A 21,850-nucleotide genomic window follows, 5' to 3' on the forward strand; every position below is an offset into this window, starting at 1 on the left:
TGTATCTATGTATGTGTGTATGTATATATGTATGTTTGTGTAAATATTCATATTCTGAATATAGCATGTATTGTTTTATGTGTGCTCATAGAAATTTTAGAAAAATTTAGCTCTATATACACAAGTATACATACATACATACATACATATGTATATGCCTGTAACGACAAATGTACATACATAAATATTATATGGGGGAGGCTTCTGCTTCTCCACAACATTTTCCGAAATGGTGCTCTAATAAAGACATCCCAGGGAAATTGCAATTTTAATACACAAATTTATATATTTATATACATAAGTATATGTACATATGTATGTGCAGCTGCATGTAGGTATACCAAATGGAAATTTGTATAATTGTGTGTGCACAAATGCATGGCTACCTCTTTATCGATTTTGTTGCATGTCATGTTGCGTGCATCCACTAAAGTTTTCAAGGGTTACTCATCTCAACGCATACATTGCGCTTACTCTCCTACTGCATAGGCTCGAGCAATACGGCAACCTTGGGTGCCTGACGGCTGGATGACTACTGCCGCTCGATTGGGTGGCTCTGGCTGCCTGCCTGGCTGTTGTTTGGTTGACGCAGCACCACACAGGTCAACACAGCATTCGGTTTCCAGAGTTATCTTGCTCTCCGTGCTTTTGAGTACTTTGGGACGACTACTGCAATATGCTGCTGTTACATACCAAAGGAATTCTAGCTGAATTCAGAAACATACATACATATGTACATATAAGTATGTATATGAATTACTTTATGGTTAATATGTAGCCAAGTGTCTAACAACGAACGAACTGCATTTCAGTTTGTTATGCATTCGCACTCGCCATTCATTTTTTTCTGCTTTTCACTTATTTGTAGCTATATTTTTTTAAAGTTCGCCTTCTACTTATTGCAAGGCGCAGTTCCTATTCGCCGAAATTGCGGACGAGTGCAAGTTTGTTTATGTATGTATATATATATGTACATATGTACATACATACATGTAAGTATGCAGCAGGGCCATGAGCAAAACGCCAAATCCAAATGACGAATATTCATAAAAATATATTTTAAGAAAAAACGTTAACTTCGGTTACACCGAATCTATAATACCCTTCACAAATATAAATGTTTTTCATACAAGAACTTGTTTGTTATCGTTCAGGTTGTATGGCAGCTTTATGTAGTAGTGGTCCGATCTGAACAATTTATTGGGAGATTATAGTGTTGCCTTGAACGAAATCCATGTTAAATTTGGTAAGGAAATCTTCTCAAACAAAAAAATTTTCCATAGAAGAACTTGATTTTGAACGTTCAGTTTGTATGGTAGTTACATGTTATCGTGTTCCTATAACGGCGGATCCAACAAATAAACAGGATGTGTGAAATCTTGAGGACTAGTTGACATATGCTTATACATACATATACATATGTATGTATGTACACATATGTATGTAAATATATTATTTTATAGGGTCTCCGATTTTTTCTTCTGGGTGTTATTACAAACTTTTTGGCAAATTTAATATACCCTGTTCAGGGTATAATTATAATATGTGATCCAAATAAATTCATACTAGTGTGCATTATACATATGTATGTACATATTTTTAGAATAAATACAAAGAAAATATAACTTTGGTTAGGTCACCTTGAATGCATGGCGTTTGACGACGTGCGACAACTAATTCAAATCACCTCCATTTTTTTACCAATAATTTAACTAAAAAAGCTCTTCTGCAAGCCAATGGCATATAAATTTTAATTATTAGCCTGTTTGTTCGATGACGAGTTGTCTGCCGTTATCGTCTTTTCGCCTGCGTGTTCAAATCTTTTCCTCACTTTCGTATTCGCACTCACAATTATTTTTCTGTACACATTTTCTATATACATACATATGTATGTATGTATGTATGTGCATGTGTTCTTTCCATTTTTGTCTTTCCTTCACTTTGCATTTCATTTCGTTGACTACATGTTTTCATCCCGCCCGCGCACTTTACCTACTACTTATCACACCCAACCAGCTGCAATTTAATTTGTGCCAACCCTGCCGACCGAATAAACATACAAACATACACACACAAGTATGTATAAAATAAAATTCGTTGTCTCGAACGGCAGCTAAATTTTCAGAGTTACTCGTTGCTTGTCGCTGTGCGCCTGTTAGCAGCCAAACAAATCGTTCGCCAACAATTTCAACTACCTAACGAACCAAGCAAGCAAAACAGCAACAGCAAACGGCTAGCAGCGAGCTGGCGAACGAGCCCAACAAATCAACAAACAACGTCATCGACGTCAACGTTGTTATCGGCAGTGTCAGGTGGTGGCGGTTGTGTAGCCAACGGGCATATATATGTGCATATATACATACTCTACATATTATATACGTAGTGAGTGGTTCTCCTAATCTCCTGTGTGCGATAGTTTGCACTGCATGCGCGAGTATAATAGAACCAAAATTTCGCCTATGTTGTAAATTGCATGCACTCTGCTTGTATGCATTCGTGCAGGGAGGGGAAAGTCGAGGTGTGGCAATGGTGTGTGCGTACAAGAAAGTACGTATGCATATCCATATGTATATACATATATATGTACATACATATGTGAGTAGTTTCGTGGCTAGATGATTAGTGTTGGTGTGCACACGAAATGGTGGGTGGTAAGTAGGCGCACAGAGAGCACGAGAGCAGATATTTAATAGTGATGCAGCGAAAGAGTTTCTCTTCGCTTGGTATGTGCAGTAATACGGTACTTTTGAAATTGTAACCAATATACTCATGTGCGAACACGTTTAAACAAGTTTAATTTTTGTACTTAATGTTAAAAGAACAGTTCGGAATACAAAGGAGCAGGTATTAAGCATTAATAAATGCGCTAATTATAATATTTTTAAACGAAATGATTCTAAAAATTATTGTTATACTTTAGGCTCCATCACCGGGAGTTAATATACACATATGTACATACATACATACATACATACATACATACATACATACATACATATGTATAAGCTTGCATACTAGGGTGGATCAAAATAAAACATTAATTTGTTCATCTTAAATACCATGAAAATAACGTCCGAAATTGCGGGCAAAAATTATTGTGTGAAAATGAATAGTTAATCTTGAAGGAAATTTAACTAAGTATTTTTTTCATTATATCATAAAATAATGCCACGAAATTAAATCTGTAGATCGTTGTATTTCCTAACTAAATCTAAATTGTAGACGTATAGCTCAATTACTCGGAGACAATTAATCCGATTACTATCAATTTTTACCTGTTCTGTTTTTCTCCTTTCTCTGCCAATTAAAAGCAGATTAAATATGTTGGGTCAATTTTTTTTAAATATTTATGATTGTGTTAATTTTTGTGAGAGCTGGTTGATGAAATTTGTATCTTACACATTTTTTTGTTTTTTTTTTTTGTTAAATGCATACATACATATGTGCATGTACTATTTGCTTAAGATATTGAACACACTACCTTTGAAAATAAACAAATTTTTCTCAGAGGGTACATTATTGCAAATATGTAAATGAAAGCACAAAGAAGGTGACGAGTCGAGTACAAATGCCGCGCTTATGTTCATACTTAAACGTAGATATTTACATACATATGTATGCATGTATGTATGTAAGTATGTATTTCTATTAACATGTACATACATATGTATATTTATAGATGTATGTTTGTAAAAAATAACGTTTGCCAAATGCATATGAACCGGTTTTCGGTCACCAGCTCTTATTATATTATTAATATTGGAAGTAAAGGCAAATCTTTTTTGTACCTATGCGCTTATGCTTAAATCCATATATGGAAATCCGAAATAATAATAATAACAATCTTGTAGAGTGTGTATGCAGCGCGCATAAATTTGTAAGCCTTTCTCGGTGTCTTTCGGGTGGTACCTACCAACGACGATTAAAGCACTCGTTTCATTTCGCTGCAGATGTATGTATGTACATAGATATTTTTTTTTTGCTTTGCATTGTGGAGTAGCGAGGTTCACCCTAAAAAAACGACAAAAACAAGTTACAAAGTCAAATTTTGCGACCGAAAATTGGCGAATGAAGCATTATGTCGCGCCACAGTGCGTTTATTTGTTCACTTTTTCAACGAGCACGGTCTACTAGTTGGCTGACGTTGCGGCCGCCATTGTAATTACAATATAGCAAAGTTGGCTCAGCGTGATAAAGTGAAATTGATACATATCCTTTTATATATTTTTAATTATTACAAAGTGACTCACTTGCTTCAAAGTTATGCAATAGCATGAATTGTGGTGAGGACACGAACTTGAGAAAATGTCACTGATCAGTATTCAGTATTTCAAACATTTATACGTGCCGAAATTGTTTGCTTCTTGGTGTAGTGAGACTGTGAGCAATAGTGGGTGGTTAATTGACACGAAATGGGACAACCAGAATATTTAACGCTTCGGGTCATGAAGTTAGGAAATAGCACAAAGCTCTCTAACTGACCTAATAAGAATTCTGTATTATATAAACTGCTTCTTAAAGCAATTTGTTTAAACGAACTTCCAACTAATGGATCAAATAATGAAACCCGCAAAAATTACACGCTGCAAAAATAGCAAATTCCTCTCAACCTCTATGCAAATAGACAGTGGATACTAGCATACCAAGGGGCGTATGGATACCACTCGCTGAAAGAAAAGTGGTAAATCTATTGAAGTGTTGTACGTACACATGTACATATATGTATGTATGTTGTATGTACATACGTGGCAACGAACAATTATAAGTTGCAAACGCGAGTATTTGGTCTGACGAAGGAAGATATCCACAGCTCAAACAACATACAACATCGACTGGCAATAGCAATATGAAAATCCACATTATGTATGAATATTTGTGTATGTGTCTGTATGTTGAAAATCGACACAAATAAGAACAAAATATACAAATATACCGCACGAAGGCAGGCGAACAGTCTGCGGAGCAGCTGCAACAACGACGTCGGCAACGACTTTAGCAGCGCTGTGTCATTCCGGCAGCAACGCGTTCTCTAACCTAACCCAAAGCAAAACAACAATTTTAAGTTCAGTCGGTTAGTTGATTATTTTCGCTTCGCTTGTTTGCATCGCATGTGTGCGTTGTGTGTACGAGTCGAGTACATTTTGCTAATTTCACCTTGGTTCGCCTTGTCGACAACGAACAGTCGTTCGGTCTGTCTTTCTGTCAATCGATTGAACAGAAGACTGTGAGACGGTCGAACTTTCGGCTCAAGCATTTATGTTTGTGTGTACATACCTTTTATACAACCGCGATATACTTTCATACATACATATGTATGCATCGTATTTAGTTAACTATAATTTATGTATATCGCGCTGTATATTGCAGTTACTAAGTGCAAGATGGTGTGGCGAGTTGCGACGAGACGAAATGAGAAACGTCGCGACGACGCGTAACCAATTGAAAACCAAAGCAACAGCAGCGGTATCCGAGTATCTTCTCTGCGTTCGTAACTGTCAGTGTTGGTCGCGCAGAGCGTTCATCGTGACGTGTGTTTAATCATTTGATCGACAGTTGAAAAATTTGCAAAAAAGAAAACAACAAATACACACATTGGCAAAATTCACAAAGAAAATATAGACAAGAGTGTAGAAAGAAAAAAATTCAGACATATAAACTAAGTGATAAATAATACATGCATAAGAGCAAAGTAGTGAAGAAATGAGATAAAAATGAAATATTTATTTATACAAACGTAGAAAAAATAGAAAAGAAAATCCTAAACACTTGTGCAAGTGCAAAGTAAATGCGAAAGAAAAATGTGAATGTTCTGCAGAGCAGAGAAGAGAGCGTAGAGGTCTCGGTAATTAACAGTGGCGTAGCAATAGCAGTCGCAGCGCCAACTCAGTCAAAAGAGCGACGCGCAAGAGAGAGCCAGCAAGCTAGTGCGCCGCGGTGTCATTGAAAGGCTACCACAATAATTTAATACGCTTAATAAGAAAAGGTGAAACAACAACACGCCAACTGACAAAAGCATAATAACAGCATAGGCCATATGTGTGTTGTCCGTAACGTATACATAAAGTATATTTATGTACATGAAACATTCTAGCAAGTTCAAGTGATAGCAGCAGTCAAAGTGACAACAGCAAACGTAACGAAACGAAAATACCGGCGTTCGGACTGCTGCAAACCGAAAGTTATGTTACTAGCTCTGCTGCGCAACATTTATTATATGTGTATACACAAGTATATTTAAATTGGCAGCATCTTGTCTCCTCCGACCGGTTTCTATACCTTTTTTCTACATTGAGGAATAAGTGAAAATCGAACGGCGGAATAGAACGGCTAACGAAAAAATTGCAAGTGTAGTGTCTGTGTAGAAATCGGCAACAACGAAAACCAAAGAAACCAATAATGCCAAACGAGAGACCATGATGTCTCACCATGATGGTCAGTCATCTTTGTATCCCCCAACAAATCAACGACAATAGTGCACGTTTAATACACTTCGTGTAATCATTAATTTATATACATATAAACATACAATAAAAAAAACTCGGTTGTTTAACAGGCGAGTACGTGCTGTCAAAATTTATCAAATCCCTACAGCAGTTCAACTGCAATAAAAGAAAACCGAACGGCAAATAGAAACACAAAGTAGGCGAGAAAACAAAAGAAAATCAACAAAAGCAAAAAAAAAAAATACATAGTAATTCTCTTGCTGTCGTGACTATTGAACTCTCGCATGCCGAGTGATTGTGCACTCGTTTGTTTACAATACAAACAAACAAACATCGTTTTAGTATAATTGTGATGTGGTTGTTGATGGTGTTGTCGACGGCGATTACGACCACGACCAACTAAACGAGCAGCTGTTTCGTGCCGGTTGTTCGTTTGTTGTGTTTATACCGATCAGCTGATTTCTCTTTACCTCGCGACTGACCTAACGACCAAATAACAGCCAGAACCAGCAGTGTCGTATCGCTAACGTACAACTGCACAGAGATACAGAGAGAGTGTAAAATTATTTGATAATTTGTATGTATACAAAATATTTGTGCGCGTGTGTGTATTTTTATTGGATTGTGCTGCATGTCGTCTAATTGTGCACATATGTTGCCCGCTGCTTCGGGCTTTGGTGGCGGTTTAGTTGGCAGCAGCGGTGGCGGCGGCGGCGTCGGCGTATCGGCGGTGGTGGCAGTAGCAGTAGTAGCGGTGCAGGCACTTTCACATATATTACAAATAATACTGCGGCCACAGTGCAGCCCATGTTGACCGAAATGGTTGTAGTGGCCGCGGCAGCGGCAGAGCAACAGCTGCATCGTCATCGTTCAAATTCGAATTTGATAACAAGCGGAAAGCCACAACCGTCGACGCCCCGCGGCAAGCGTCGTTGTATGAGTGCTAATGTCGCGGCACAACAACAAATAATGGGGCATACAACAACGACAACAACAGTAGCAGCGCCTATCACGAAACGAAATCGTAAACTGTTAACAACAGTGGCAGCAACAGCAACAGGAAAAACAACAGTTGAGAGAGTGAGTTCGAATTTTGACTTCCGTTTTGCGAAAGGGTTTATTTAGTGTGTAGTGTATGTATATGAAAATTGTTCTATTTTTAATTTATCATTTTTATGTTTGTGCGCAACTCTGTAATCGTAAAGTGGGCGACGAAGCAGCATACATGTTTGATGCCAGTTCGCTGCGCATTTCGTGTTCCATTTTCAACTTCGGTACTCGGCTCTAACGAATTAGCAAGAGCACAAGAGCAAGCGCAATAGTAGTAAAGTAGTGGTTTGCTCTCTTATTTAATCATTGCCTTGCACGTGCTTATGTTTTTTCCGGTACACTTTTGATTTTTGTTGCTTTTGTCGACTTTTGAAGTTTTTGTTAGCGCTACATAATACCGTCCATAGGTATGTACATATGTATATTGTACATACATATGTATGTGCATTTAAATAAGTATATATTTCTTTGCTGAAATGTGGAGCAGTGCGAATGCCACAGACAGTTAATTTGAAAAATTGGATTAAATCGTTAAAGTCAGATTTGTGGTTGTGGGTCGTGTTTCTCACGCTGGGCGAGTATTATTGCCACGTTTGTTTCGGCTTTTGGTCACCAATTAATAAAGTCTGAGAGATATTATTGTGGGTGTTTGTTTGTAGGCTCTAGCCTGCCTCTATGTACATACATATGTACATATTTTTTATACATAGTATAGATTTTCCGAGCAAAGATGGTGAAAATTTACAAATTTACCGAAATAAATATTTTTAGTGAAAGTGCATTTCTAATAAATTTTGCATAAATCTATTTAATACTAAATGTTCAATCAATTACATTTTTTTTAATTTTCTAAATTACATACTTAAATTAGTATCTAATTGTTGTCAAAATGAAACTGATGTTGAACAATCTGATAATAATCCTGAAAATTTGTTTGTGAAGGTTTGAAATGAATTTTTAAATTTTAGAGAATAAAGTTAAATGAGCCGACATCCGAAACGGAAAATATTAATTTTGATTTTTTCTCTAAACTCATTTATGTATGTATGCACTTCTTTCGTTTTCATAATTGTTATATGGTTGTTTAGAACTGTAGGAGCTCACGCACAGTTGTGTTGTCACAGGATTGCAGTTAATGCCTTTAAAAGGCATTTAACATTTACCTTTTTTCAGAAAATCTTAATTAAAATAATTTTTAAAATTCACATATGAAATACCGATTTGCAAACTCAGAATTAACTTTTTGATCCAAATACTCTCATTAAAAATAATAAAATGAAATAAAGCGTAGTAAAATAGTAAAAAATTAGATCACCCCTCACAATTTTGATGTAAAAACTCTGATAAAAAACAAAAAAATTTAAATTAAAATAGAAAACAACGTAGCAAAATAGTAATAAACATAAAATATCTTCATCATTTGATTTTGACGGATCAAATAGTGTAGTAAACATATGACAACTACCTGCTATAGTGGTCGGATCTGAACAATTTGTTCGGACATTGTAGTATTGCCGTGGACGATAATCTATGTCCAATTTCTTAAAGATATTATATCAAATAAAAGTGTATTGTTATCGTTCAGTTTGTATAGCATATGCTATAATGGCCTGCTATAGGCCGATCCGACAAATGATCAAATTCAAGTTTGTCTATAATTATAATTATTTATTAATAATTTAATATTTTCTGAAACTGAAAACCCTCTCACTTTTATACATTTATTTCCTATTTTCTAATCCAATGTAAACTTTTAACGAAAAAAATGTAAATAGAAAAATCGAAATGTGAAAACCGTTCCATAAAACGTGAATAAGCGATAAAAACAAAACATAAACACCGAACTGTTCAGAGAAAGAAACATCAAACATAACAGACAATATCAAAACAACAGAGCGCTCACTCACCAACTGTTCGCAGCTCTCCATTATTATTATTATTCCCCACTCAACATAAATAAGTTGAAAAAACTCAAGTGCGTTTATAGTATATACAAACACACATGTATGTAATTGCTTGTTAGTGCTATAAATAAATGCAAATGTTTGGTTGCCCTATTGGAATTTCTACAAGAGAGAACGCACTCAAATTTCGCTCTTACTCTCCCCATATAAACTTATTACATATGTTTGTGTTTGTATGCATTTATTTTGTGTATGTGTGTGGGGAATGAAAATGAAAATTTGCGTGACGTGACGTCTCTCGACCTTGACTCATCGGCATGAACTGTTAAACTGTTGTGTTACAATTCGAAGCCAATGTGATCTGATACCAAACTTGACGTACACAATCGTGTTGCCACACAGTTGGGGGATTTTATAATATTGAATACTTGAATAAGATTCGTAAGCATAAATACGTATGAAGATACGGGGCTGCGCAAATGAAGTTTGTTGTTTGCTGATACTTTCTATCTGGTAACTTTTGGCACGATGTGAGTTTATTCGTTATCACTAACGTTGTACACCGATGTGGCAGCCGCCGCTTGCTATTTTCTCAACTAACTTACACATACTTTTCCTATGTATTCGCACATAATTGATTGAGCGTACTCGCTTTTAAGGTGGCTCGGGTGGCTGTTTTGCTGCTGTGCACTCTTTTGCCAGCGACCGTGCTTCTGCTCTGTGTCTATTCAGTTTCTTTTATTTATTTAAGCTGCGGTGTTGCCGTTCCGTTTGGGATTATAGCGAAATGAAATTGACAGATGGTCGGTACATCTGGCACGGCGTAGTGAAGAAATATTTATACATGCATAGGTGTGTATATAATGTATACATATGTATATTCAATTGTAGGTATGTATGTATGCATGACGGTGTATGTGCTGTTAACTGATGACAGCATAATTGTTATCAACAGCACTTTTTCGGGTCGAATGTGGTGGCATTGTTTTTACTCATCGACTCATCGGGTTCAACCGATTTGTTTTCGCAATGGTTGGTAATGCAGTTCAAATGCTGTGTAATTGTATTTTTTTTTTTCAAAACTATTTGCTGTTTTCCATTGATGCATGGTCATTTAAATTCATCTACCTAAGCATATGGAATAACGTAATTATTTTATTAGGCGTTACAAATAATTAAAATGATACCTTTGCTATTCAAAAACTATTTTTTAATTTTTTTACTAAAACAATTAAAATACTTGACATATTGTACTTTAATTTTTTTTTTACATCAATATTCTATCACAAATTAAATTATATGTATGTTTGCGCATCTGTAAAAATTTTATTTACATATATTCATATGTATGTACATTGAATTACATAAATACATAATGTATCTGCACATACAGCTCGCTACACACGAACATCAACCATCTGTCATTTTCTGATTAAACTAGCTAAACACTTAATATTTCTCAAACTCGTTAAAATTTTGCCTGCTTACAACTAATTCCCAAGTTTCTACTGTCCGAAGTGTTTGCAAAATTGAGATGAATTGTTTTTGCAATTATTTGCAAACAAAGCTAAAGCGGAACTCGAGAGCACGAGCGAGCCAACGAGAGAGACGTCAAACACCGCACATTTGATTTATTTATTTATTCAGTTTTATTTCGTATTCTCTGTAGGCATAACAGTTCGATATACATACGTAAATATATATACATGTATGTAAGTGTGTTGAACGTTTTTTTTAACTGTCAACCCAGTCGCACTGTGAACTATCCCTGCTGTGCGGTATTCATTTTGCCAGTAGAATCATCGTGTTGTCATATTTCTTCGTTCCCAAATTAAAATTTGTTGGTTTTTATGAGCGGAATGCAATACGCAAAGAAGGCATGAGTAAAGTTGTGTGTTTGTGTAATTGCGTGCCGTTATAGATTTATCTCGTTCTAGCGTGAGCGCCAGAAAAGTAAAAGAGTGCCATAATCATTTATTCTCACTTAGATAAAGTGTTCACATCTCTGCCTTTTTGGGGGCAAAATATCTCCCTTCTAGCGAATTATGGTGTCACATTGTAAGTGCGATTCCGTTGTTTACAATTAAATGCTGAATTATTTCACTTCCGAGTGTCAATAGCAACTTGCAAGTAGATACATTTGATTGCCTTGTGTTCGGCGCAGTGTCGCGGGAATTGAAAGGGGCATAATGTCGGACTTGTAAAGGCAACACCTTTTCAGCAGTCGCATATTTTCTCATATACATACACAGTGACAAATTTGTGAGCGCACAGCTCTCGGTATGCATGAAATTTTTCTTCCTTACTTTTACACACTATCATCATTGGATCGGTCAGTTGTGTGCGGAGTGAATGAAAAACGTCGTTGAGTGTAAATTAAAGTAATTTGCAATAAAAGTGACAATATGAAATAAACTAATTGAAAATTTAATGAAACATATTTGAACGCATATTTTACAAGTGAAATATCGTGTGCACATTTAGAAATATTTAGAAAACATGATAATTACGAAAAGAAATGCGTATATTGAGAATAAATAAGATTTTTGTAAAGAGGTGTGTGAGATGTGGAGAAAATATTTATTTCAGTTTTTTCGACAATGGCTGCCGACGACGATGAAACTTAGCAGCGTTGATGGCAAAAGTAGCAACAAAAAGCAATAGTGAACAAGACGATGACGACGACGTCGACGACGAAGACTTGGCAGCAACAACGATGACGAAGTGAAAAACGAGAAATAATCGAGTGACTGACAACCGACTCGTTGCTTTTGGAAGCGACTCGCGACAGAACTCGTTAAGACAAAGAGACGAAACGAGACGTGAAGAAAAACGAATCAGTGGCAAAGAATTTTTTTTCGCTCAAAGTCAGAGAAAGAAGTTTTTGTGGTCTGCAAATTACTATTCGGTGCTATAAATTTGATTTGAAATAATCTAAATAATTTTAAATAAATAAGTGTTCAACTAAATAATAGAATAATGCGATCAAATATTTTGCTGCGTTTAATACGAAATAAATCAGTGTGATTATCGTCGAATTTGTTTTTATTTTCACGAGGATTTGCCAAAAGCAATTCTCAAGCGTGGTGAAAATCACAAAAATCACAAATTCGTGAAAGAAAATTTAAAACGTAACGCAAAGAGAGCAACAACGAAAATGCGGCATTTAAAAAAGGTGACAAGAATACGAATCCACAAGGAGGTTGCAAATTAGTGTTGCTCGTTTTTCTGAATAAGTAGTTAAAGTGTATATGTAATTAGATTTGATAAATGAAAGTTTAGTAGTTAAAAGTAGTTTTGCGTAGTAGTTGTGTATTTCAATGCAAAAAAACTAGTTGGTGCGAAGCAGTTGGCTATTTGGTTGGCTAGCTGACAAATTGACGAGTATTTGCCGACGGTAGCCATTTTTGTTTCTGCCCTGCTTTGACATTTTTACTATTTTTTTACCTTCGTTTACTCGCACGTTCGTTCGTTGATTAAGAATTTATTCGTTGGTTATAAATTCGTTCATTCGTTTGTTGTTCGTTAAATCGTTAGTTTGTGATTTTTCGTACGACTCGTTATTGCGTGAACGTCGGAATATGAATATATATTCATATATGTATATATTTCCTTATATTATATCTGAGCCTAAAGTGTTGTTGTATTCCACACTCCACCAGCTGCTGTTTTATCGGTCGGTCAGTGATAATCGATAATTATAATGTTGATATCGATATTCATAGGTTTCGTCTTTGGGATATTAACTTACGCCTTAAGATAAACATTTATTTATTTGAAAAGCAAACACTGAAAACAAATAACTAGAGTTGTAAAAACCAACTTAACTGTGACATTTATTATTAAAGATGCAATTATATATACCGGAATTCTATGATGGTGTCACCAATAATGGGTATGGCTTCAGCATTGTATGCAAATTGTGAGTGTTTAGTAAATACTCTGGAAATATAGTGTATATGTTTTTAATATATATAGCATTAAATACCTAGTTGTAGTGTAAAGTTTATAAAATTCATATATACATATATATTTTTAGATCGCGTAAGATGTCGCAATTCTTTGGTTAAATATAAAATATATTAATTCGTATTTTCGATTTTGTACATTGCAGATGTCCGCCGGCGCTCAATTGCAGATGGCACCACAGACAACTTCGTCGATAAGCCATCATCACCAGACACAACAGCAGCACCATTTTACTGCAGCCCATCATAATCCGCAACAACAGCAGCAGCAGCAACAACAAATTATAGCTCAACAGCAGCAAATTACGCCAACACAACAGCAATTACAACAGTTACAACAGCAACATATAACGCATCATACGGCACAGCAGCAACAGCAAACACAATCGCAACAACAAGCGCAACCGTTGCATTCGTTGCCTAATCATCATCATCTTCATCAACAACAGTCACAAATTCCTCAACAACATCCACCACACAACCAACAGTTGCCTCATCAGCAACAGTTGTTGCCTCAGACACATAGTACACTTGCGCCTCCGCTACAGCAGCAGCCAGCTGCGCTGCAACATACGCATAGCGGCGGTCATAGTAGTAATCCGGATTCTAATATGAGCACAGGTTCATCACATAGTGAAAAAGATGTTGCCGATATGTTAGGTTCTGCAGGCATTCCCAATCAAATAGGTATATTGTCCAATAACGGAGCCCCAGGGGCTATGATGAGTAGCAGTGGTATAGGCCAAGACGTAGCTGGTATGATGGGAGGTGGCGCAGGCGTTAGCAGCAATCAACAGCAACAGCAGCAACAAGTGCAGCACAATAATATGGTTGGTCGTCTAGAAAAACCGTCACGTACACCAACAGAGCGAAAACGTAAAAGGAAATTTCCTCATACCGAAGATAGTGGTGGCGGTGGCGCTGGTAGTGGTACTGGCAGTGGAGGAAATGGAGGTAATAATGCTGGAAATGCAACAATTGTTGGCGCCCACAAGGCATCAAAATCTTCTAATATGATCGGAACTGGACAGACACTAAGCAAAACAAATTTATCATTGAATATAGGTACATCGGCAGATCGCTGCAACTTGGCTGGCGGAAAGAATGCAAGACTATTGCAACATGGCATGGATAGCAAGAAAATTAATGAATACTTCAATAAGCACAGTGTACCGAGTAGTGGTGCCACAAATAGTCCTATGCGTCAACACACGGGCGGTTCGAAGAGTCCATCGGCAGGTGGTGGTCAACAGCAACAAACGCCGCAACAGCAAGTACAGAACACTGGCAATGCTGGCGGTGGCACTAGTACAGGCGCATATGGCATGTATCCCCCTAGTCCTCAACAGCTGAATCCAGGCGGTGTACAAACACCCACATCCCAAGCACCACCCGAATTCCATTACCATAGTTCTGTGGCGGTGAATAACGCTGCAAAACAACAGCGTGTGGCACAACCGCAAACTTCCAATGCAATGGTTCCTCCTCAGTCAGCAATAGTCGGTGTGTTGGCCAACAACATGGGAGGCTTAGGTGCTGGTGTTGTCGGTGGACCACCCCCTCCTCCTATGGGTCCGGCGCCGCAGCAACATATTCCCGCAACATCGGTAGTCACGTCGGCGCAACAAACGCTAACAAGTGGCGTAACCTCGCAGCAGCTAGCCGCTGTGCAGCTAAATTCACTGCAGCATGCCGGCATTATGCCGGGCGCAATGGGTGGCATGCAACCGCCTTTGCAACCGGTACCGGCTAGCACCATAACAAAGGGCACGCAAACAGAACTCTCCTTTTTGGAGATCAAAGAGCGTGACTCGGAGATCGAATCGAGCAAGTCGAAGCTCGACGAGATGACAAGACTGTCCGATGAGCAGAAATGCCAGATAATTGCTCATCAGAAGCTGATCGACCAGCACAAGTCGCAAATAGCCAAGTGCATTGACGTGGTAAAGAAATTGCTTAAAGAGAAGAGCAGCATCGAAAAGAAGGAAGCGAGACAAAAGTGCATGCAAAATCGACTGCGTCTTGGTCAATTTGTGACGCAGCGCGTTGGTGCCACATTCCAGGAAAATTGGACAGATGGCTATGCTTTTCATGAGCTTACCCGACGGCAGGAGGAGATATCAGCCGAGCGCGAAGAAATCGACCGTCAAAAGAAGCAGCTGATGAAAAAGCGGCCTGCGGAATCGGGACGAAAACGCAACGCCAATAGTAACAATAGCCAGCAACAGAATTCGAACTCCAACGATTCGACTAACATTGCTGGTTGTGATCGTTTGACAGGCGGTGGTGACAGTGGTATCGGCTCGACTGCTGGAGGTGGTGGTGCTGGTGGCGGCAGTGGTCGCGGTCTCTCACGTTCCAATTCCACACAGGCCGGCCAAACGCAATTGCTGCACAATGGTGGCGGCAGCGGTGTGGGCGGTAGCAGTGGTGTCGGCGATCGTCTCTCCGATAGGGGTGGCGGCGGCAGCAGTGGTACCGGCCGTGGTGACAACAGCGGTGGCGGCGATGCAACGTTCCTTAAACCCGATCCCGTCTCAGGGGCATACACAGCGCAAGAATACTACGAGTACGATGAGATATTGAAGCTGCGGCAAAATGCGCTCAAGAAAGAAGATGCCGATTTACAGCTTGAGATGGAGAAGTTAGAGCGTGAGCGTAATCTACATATACGCGAATTGAAGCGGATATTGAATGAAGATCAGGTAAGCGAGAAATTCTATATTATCTTATATCATGATCACACAGAAGGAAAAGTCGGAGGCGTGAGCGTGACGAGCTAAGCCATGTATTCAGCCATGTCCGGCTACCGGTCTGTCTGTCCGAGTATAAGCGAATTAGTCCCTTAGATTTGGTAGATTCTCCGAACAAATTGTCCAGATCAGATCACTATAACTTGTATCTGTCATATAAACTGATCGATCACAAACAAATTACTTTTATTTGTGAAGATGCTTCAACAAAGTTAACGTTTTCTTTCTGTTTTTTTTGTTTTATAAATTTTTGGCAAATATGCTCATTTAAAATTTCACATTTTTTGTTTCAGTCGCGCTTCAACAACCATCCAGTGCTAAATAATCGGTATTTGCTGCTTATGCTCCTCGGCAAAGGCGGTTTCTCCGAAGTGCACAAAGCATTTGATTTGAAAGAGCAACGATATGTAGCGTGTAAAGTGCATCAACTAAACAAAGATTGGAAGGAAGATAAAAAGGCCAACTACATCAAGTAAGTGTGAATACAAAAATAAAAATAATCACCTATTTATTAAATATGTTTTGTTGTATTTTAGACACGCCTTGCGAGAATATAATATACACAAGGCTTTGGACCATCCACGTGTGGTCAAGCTGTACGATGTGTTCGAGATAGACGCCAATTCGTTTTGCACAGTGCTCGAATATTGTGATGGTCATGATTTAGATTTCTATCTAAAACAACATAAAACTATACCCGAACGTGAGGCGCGTTCGATTATTATGCAGGTATGTTTATGCGAAGATTACCTTTACAAGTTTCCTCTGCTAATTTGAAGATTTTAATATTTTAGGTTGTTTCGGCTTTGAAATATTTGAATGAGATTAAACCACCAGTTATACATTATGACCTGAAACCAGGCAACATTCTATTAACTGAGGGCAATGTGTGTGGTGAGATTAAGATCACCGATTTTGGTTTGTCTAAAGTGATGGATGATGAAAATTACAATCCAGACCATGGCATGGATTTGACATCCCAAGGCGCGGGAACCTATTGGTGAGTATGTGTGGGGCAACAGACACACACACACAGATTAGTTTGTGAAGTGATTCGACATAGTTGTAGACAATTTCGGCAGGGAGAAGTAAACTAAATTTTCGCTTAACAACTGTGCACACTTTTCTTAAATATTGATGCTTTAAGGTGATATGTTCTATTATATATATAAATTATAAATAAGTAATTGAACGTAAATTTGAATGAAAAATTAAATGATATTAAGGGGTTAGGTGTAGTCAGAGACAAAAAAATTACAATTTTCAATAATTTTGTTTTTGCCAGTAAACAATACATAGCAAGGTGTCAATTTGGCTTGACAGATAATAATAATTTTAAAAGTAACAGCTGTTTGAGTTTAGTCAGGTACAACCGTTGGATATTCACAAGAAAATCTAATAAATAAAAAAATGAAATTAAAAATAATCGGAATAAAAAATACAAATTAAAGGAAAATGGAAAATTGAAAAAAAAATTTAAATTAAAAAAAATAGTTAATAAAGAAGATCGAAAAAATCCCTTTTTAATTAAGCACTTGTTTTTAATTTTTAAAAAGTTTTTAAATTTCATTGAAATCTTCCGAGCAGTTTTCGAGCGATTAATTCTTAGATATTAAAATTTAAGAAAATTAAAAAAATAACATATTTTCGAAATTCTGACTACCTCTAACTCCTTAAATTAAAAAAAGTAGTAACTCAATACTAATTGTTCAAAAATGTTGCCTTCTATACAGGTATTTACCGCCCGAATGTTTTGTTGTTGGTAAGAATCCCCCGAAAATCTCATCGAAAGTTGATGTTTGGAGTGTTGGTGTTATTTTCTACCAATGCCTCTATGGCAAAAAGCCTTTTGGACACAATCAGTCGCAGGCCACCATCCTTGAGGAGAACACAATTCTCAAAGCCACAGAGGTACAATTCTCTAATAAACCAACTGTCTCCAATGAAGCAAAGGTAAGTTGGCGTTAACAAGCGCATACTGCATTATTATATTTTTAGAATTGTGATTTATTGTTGTTTGTTTTCTTTCGAAAGAGTTTCATACGCGGTTGTTTGGCCTATCGCAAAGAGGATCGCATGGATGTGTTTGCATTGGCGCGACATGAATATATACAGCCGCCAATTCCCAAGCATGGGCGCGGTCAATCGCAGTTAACGCAACAGCAGCAGCAGCAACAACAACAGCAGCAACAGCAACAACAACAGCAGCAGCAGCAGTCGACCACTTCACAAGCGAATTCTGCTGGGCAAACATCCTTTTCGGCGGGTATGTTCGGTAATTTGAATCAGTCGAGCTCATCCTAGCTGCAGACCAAACGCAACTCAAATTCCTAATTGCTGATGCTGATCGCGAGTAATAATAATAATAACAAAAACAATAATAATAATAACAGCAGCAACAACAACAATAGCAGTAGTAACCACAACAACAGCAACATTTATTGTAGCAGCAAAAGTCGTAAATATCATTTTAATTGCAACAACAGCAGTAATAAGAACAATACCAACAACAACAACAACTACAATAACAACCAAAATAATCACCATCACAACACTACATACAACAATAGCAATTGCAATCAAAGTAATAATAGCATTAAAATGTTAACGTCTGGCGAGCCGATCGCGTCCATGGAGCCAACAGTCTTGGAGAATACGCAAATTTGCGTCTACACGCATAGAAAAAACGCAGTAAATAACACATCAGCAACAATTGGTCCAGAGCATTATAACAATAGCATCACCACCACCAACAACATCGCCACACAGCCGCAGCGTCATATCAAGCGACGACGACAATGTGTCGCAGCTGGCAGAGAACGAACTATGGCACAGCATAGCAGCGGTCGCTGTAACAGCAGCATTAGCGCAATTAATCGTCAACTGAAAGCAACAACGTCGCCCAACAGACATCATCATCAGCATCAACACTGCCGCAAACAAGACTTGTAAAAAACAACAAGCAAACAATAAAAACCAAGAAAAAATCATGATGCTCGATGGCGGCAAGAGTTGTGCGCGATAAGTGTTGCTGGCTGTAAGTGATTATTAGTAAATACATATATATTCAAATGCTTGACTCGGTGACTTTCGTAAAAGCATAAGTATCAAAATTATTATAAAAAAAAAAAACCAAGAAAATGTGATAATATACTTGAATTTTGTCAAATGCAAATGATAGTGCAGCAAATGTTAGATCAGCAGTGCGGCACGCTTGACATACGCTTGTGTTTGCGACGCTAAAAACGGTAAATGGATAGTTGAGAGTCTCAAATTGCTGAATGCATGAACATTTTTAATACATATATAATTTTTTCACTTCAAACTGTGCGCTTACTGCATTTAGCGTTGCTAAATTTGTTTATTGTGTAAGAAAATTTCAAAAAATATGCACGTTTGCAGCAGTCGGCGTATGAAAAATATATGTGACGTTGGCTTCAAGATGGTTAGAGTAAAAAAAAACACGATCGATAAAAAGTTTTTACTAAAAACATTCGTCAAATAGTCGTTTGAATGCTATCGGGAAAAATGCATGTTTACTTGCGTTAAATTTTCATTTTGTTGTGCTATTTTATATATAGAAATCGTTATATAAAAGCCTTGAAATGCCTTTGAAATGCCAAACGGTTTGCATTTTTGTTTTAAAATAGCTTATTAAGTTTCCTTTTTTTCTTACAAATAAGTTGCAAAACATTGTACAGTAATATTAACTAAATGATTAAACAGTTGAGCTTTCGCGCGGTGTTGCGGTGGTGTGTTGTACACGCGAATCGGTATTAATTTGTATGTAACAATAGGCGTTGGTTTTTTCCACGAATTTCATTATTTCATTACAAATTTTGACAATTTTCGAATATCGAAAAGTTAGAAAATGATTTCATTTTGTTCTTAGTTATGTTACATAAACGCGATTACGACACACTACGTCGCTGTGAGCACGCAATAGATGCCACACTAAATAATGTGCACTAAAATTCGATAATAAATTTAAAAAAAGTGCACGAAGCAAGCGAAGCGTTGGAATCAAATCATAGAAATTCAAGTATAACAAACGTATAGCAGAAGATATCAGTAGCATTTGCGGTAATGCCTAGGTTAAGCTATGGAATGCATGAGTTCCAAAAAAAAAAAATTGTATATTGTTGAGAAACGGTGCGAATACGTTCAGAGAGAAATGATGAAGAAAACAGAATTCAAAATTAAAATAGACACAAAAACAAAAACATAAGCATAAAATACAAAAACAATAAAACGCGTCAGCAGCAGCAAGAAAATAATATTAACAACAAGAACATTTAGGAAAACCAACACGTAATCGCGCACGCAAACTTAGGATTATTTCTAATTAGCATTAACTCACACATACTACATTATACATATATATATATATATATATAAATATGAATATAAATATATAGAAATCTACATAAGCATAAGATGATTGTAATGATATATATATATATATATATATAGACATATAGGAAAGAAAGTGAGAAAGCGGCGAAAAAAAAACAAAAAGAAAAAAACATAAAAGTATAAAGCGATAACTGCAAATATCGCATAAGTGAGAACAGAAATGCAACTAATTATAAGTTAAAATGTAGAATTTGTGAAAGCGTTGCGAAGCGCAAGAAAAACGAATGCTCTAGATATGATAAATATGATGGCTAATATAGCCAGTGCGGGGGTGTGGTTGGGTATGCGCGGTGCTCAGCGGGTGAGCTGAGCCAGCCGCAAGCCACATTTTATTATTATTATTATTATATTATATTATTATTATTATTAATTAATTATTAACAATTAACTATTGATGAATAGAGAACAGCATAAAATACACAAAAATAATAAAAATGTTTATGCTATGGAAGAAACACATAATTAATGAAAGGAATGCGTAAGTGAAAAAATGAAAAATACATCTATAATAATAAAGCAAAATATTGATAAAAACGATGCAAATTTTGAAAACAAAAATCAAAAACAAAACCTAAACCTAAACTATTATTTAAAGTAAAACAAACAACAAGAATATTTATAGTTTTAGTTATTATTATTAATATTATTACCACTAAAAATAGTTTATTACAATAAACAAGTGAATAAAACAATGCAAAACAACCACAAAACAAACAGGACGTTAAAAAATATATAAGTATGCAAGTATGTATGTAATAAAGAAGCGTATAGCAGAAGAAACAAAAAACAAAAATAAAAATAAAATCTGTAATAACATAAAATTATATGTATGTGTAATTAAAAGCGAAAAAAATCCACAAAAAAAACGTAAAAACATGCAAGCGTCGTACCAACACTGTGAACAATAACCACTACAACAACAGCAACATTAACAACATGTTAAGACGCCAAAGCATAAATCGAACGCATAGTTACCTTTGTAGGTACGTGCAATTGTTATAAATCTATGCACTAGCGTAAGCGTCCAGAGTGACAAAAGAAAGAGGCAATATTCGTTATTTGAGGTTATTTCAGGGTTGAGCATTGCTAAAGCGCTACACCGCGTGCCGTGCCGGGTAAGCAGTGCGTGCTAGTGCTAACGTCTTTAGTTTGCATGTATTATTTGTTGTTCTTTCCATACAATTATTTTCTTTTTCGATTTCGCGATTTTCTTTCGACGCCAAAAGGCAAATATTGTGTAAAACAAAACCAGTTAGTGGCGATGCGCAATTTCTCTTTTTTAATGTAAAAAAAACCGGTTTCGTGTAGGACTTCTT

The 21,850-nt window shown here is 36.8% G+C and overlaps 2 protein-coding genes across 9 annotated transcripts in view; both read left to right on the forward strand.

Moving 5' to 3' along the window:
• The window catches only part of LOC126759517 (serine/threonine-protein kinase tousled-like 2), a 202,098-nt gene extending 180,740 nt beyond the window's left edge, over positions 1–21,358 (forward strand). For 4 of the 8 annotated variants that reach the window (XM_050474350.1, XM_050474352.1, XM_050474354.1 and 1 more), the window contains 6 exons: positions 13,512–16,070; positions 16,412–16,590; positions 16,655–16,847; positions 16,913–17,118; positions 17,852–18,071; positions 18,153–21,358. In XM_050474350.1, the coding sequence (XP_050330307.1) occupies positions 13,512–16,070; positions 16,412–16,590; positions 16,655–16,847; positions 16,913–17,118; positions 17,852–18,071; positions 18,153–18,422 (3,627 nt within the window). In that variant the 3' untranslated portion in view covers positions 18,423–21,358. Of the gene's footprint in view, positions 1–7,115; positions 7,524–11,743; positions 12,573–13,144; positions 13,320–13,511; positions 16,071–16,411; positions 16,591–16,654; positions 16,848–16,912; positions 17,119–17,851; positions 18,072–18,152 lie in introns of those variants that run through there. The other 4 variants (XM_050474349.1, XM_050474348.1, XM_050474351.1 and 1 more) reach the window with 4 other exon arrangements.
• Positions 3,833–21,358, forward strand: LOC126759573 (uncharacterized). Its single transcript, XM_050474450.1, has 2 exons — positions 3,833–3,844; positions 18,510–21,358. The coding sequence occupies exon 2, from the start codon at positions 18,720–18,722 to the stop codon at positions 19,068–19,070; it is 351 nt and encodes a 116-aa protein (XP_050330407.1). The 5' UTR covers positions 3,833–3,844; positions 18,510–18,719; the 3' UTR covers positions 19,071–21,358.
• Positions 21,359–21,850: the final 492 nt, after the last annotated feature.

This window comes from Bactrocera neohumeralis, chromosome 5 (genome assembly GCF_024586455.1).
Source record: "Bactrocera neohumeralis isolate Rockhampton chromosome 5, APGP_CSIRO_Bneo_wtdbg2-racon-allhic-juicebox.fasta_v2, whole genome shotgun sequence".
Classification (NCBI taxonomy): Eukaryota; Metazoa; Arthropoda; class Insecta; order Diptera; family Tephritidae; genus Bactrocera; species Bactrocera neohumeralis.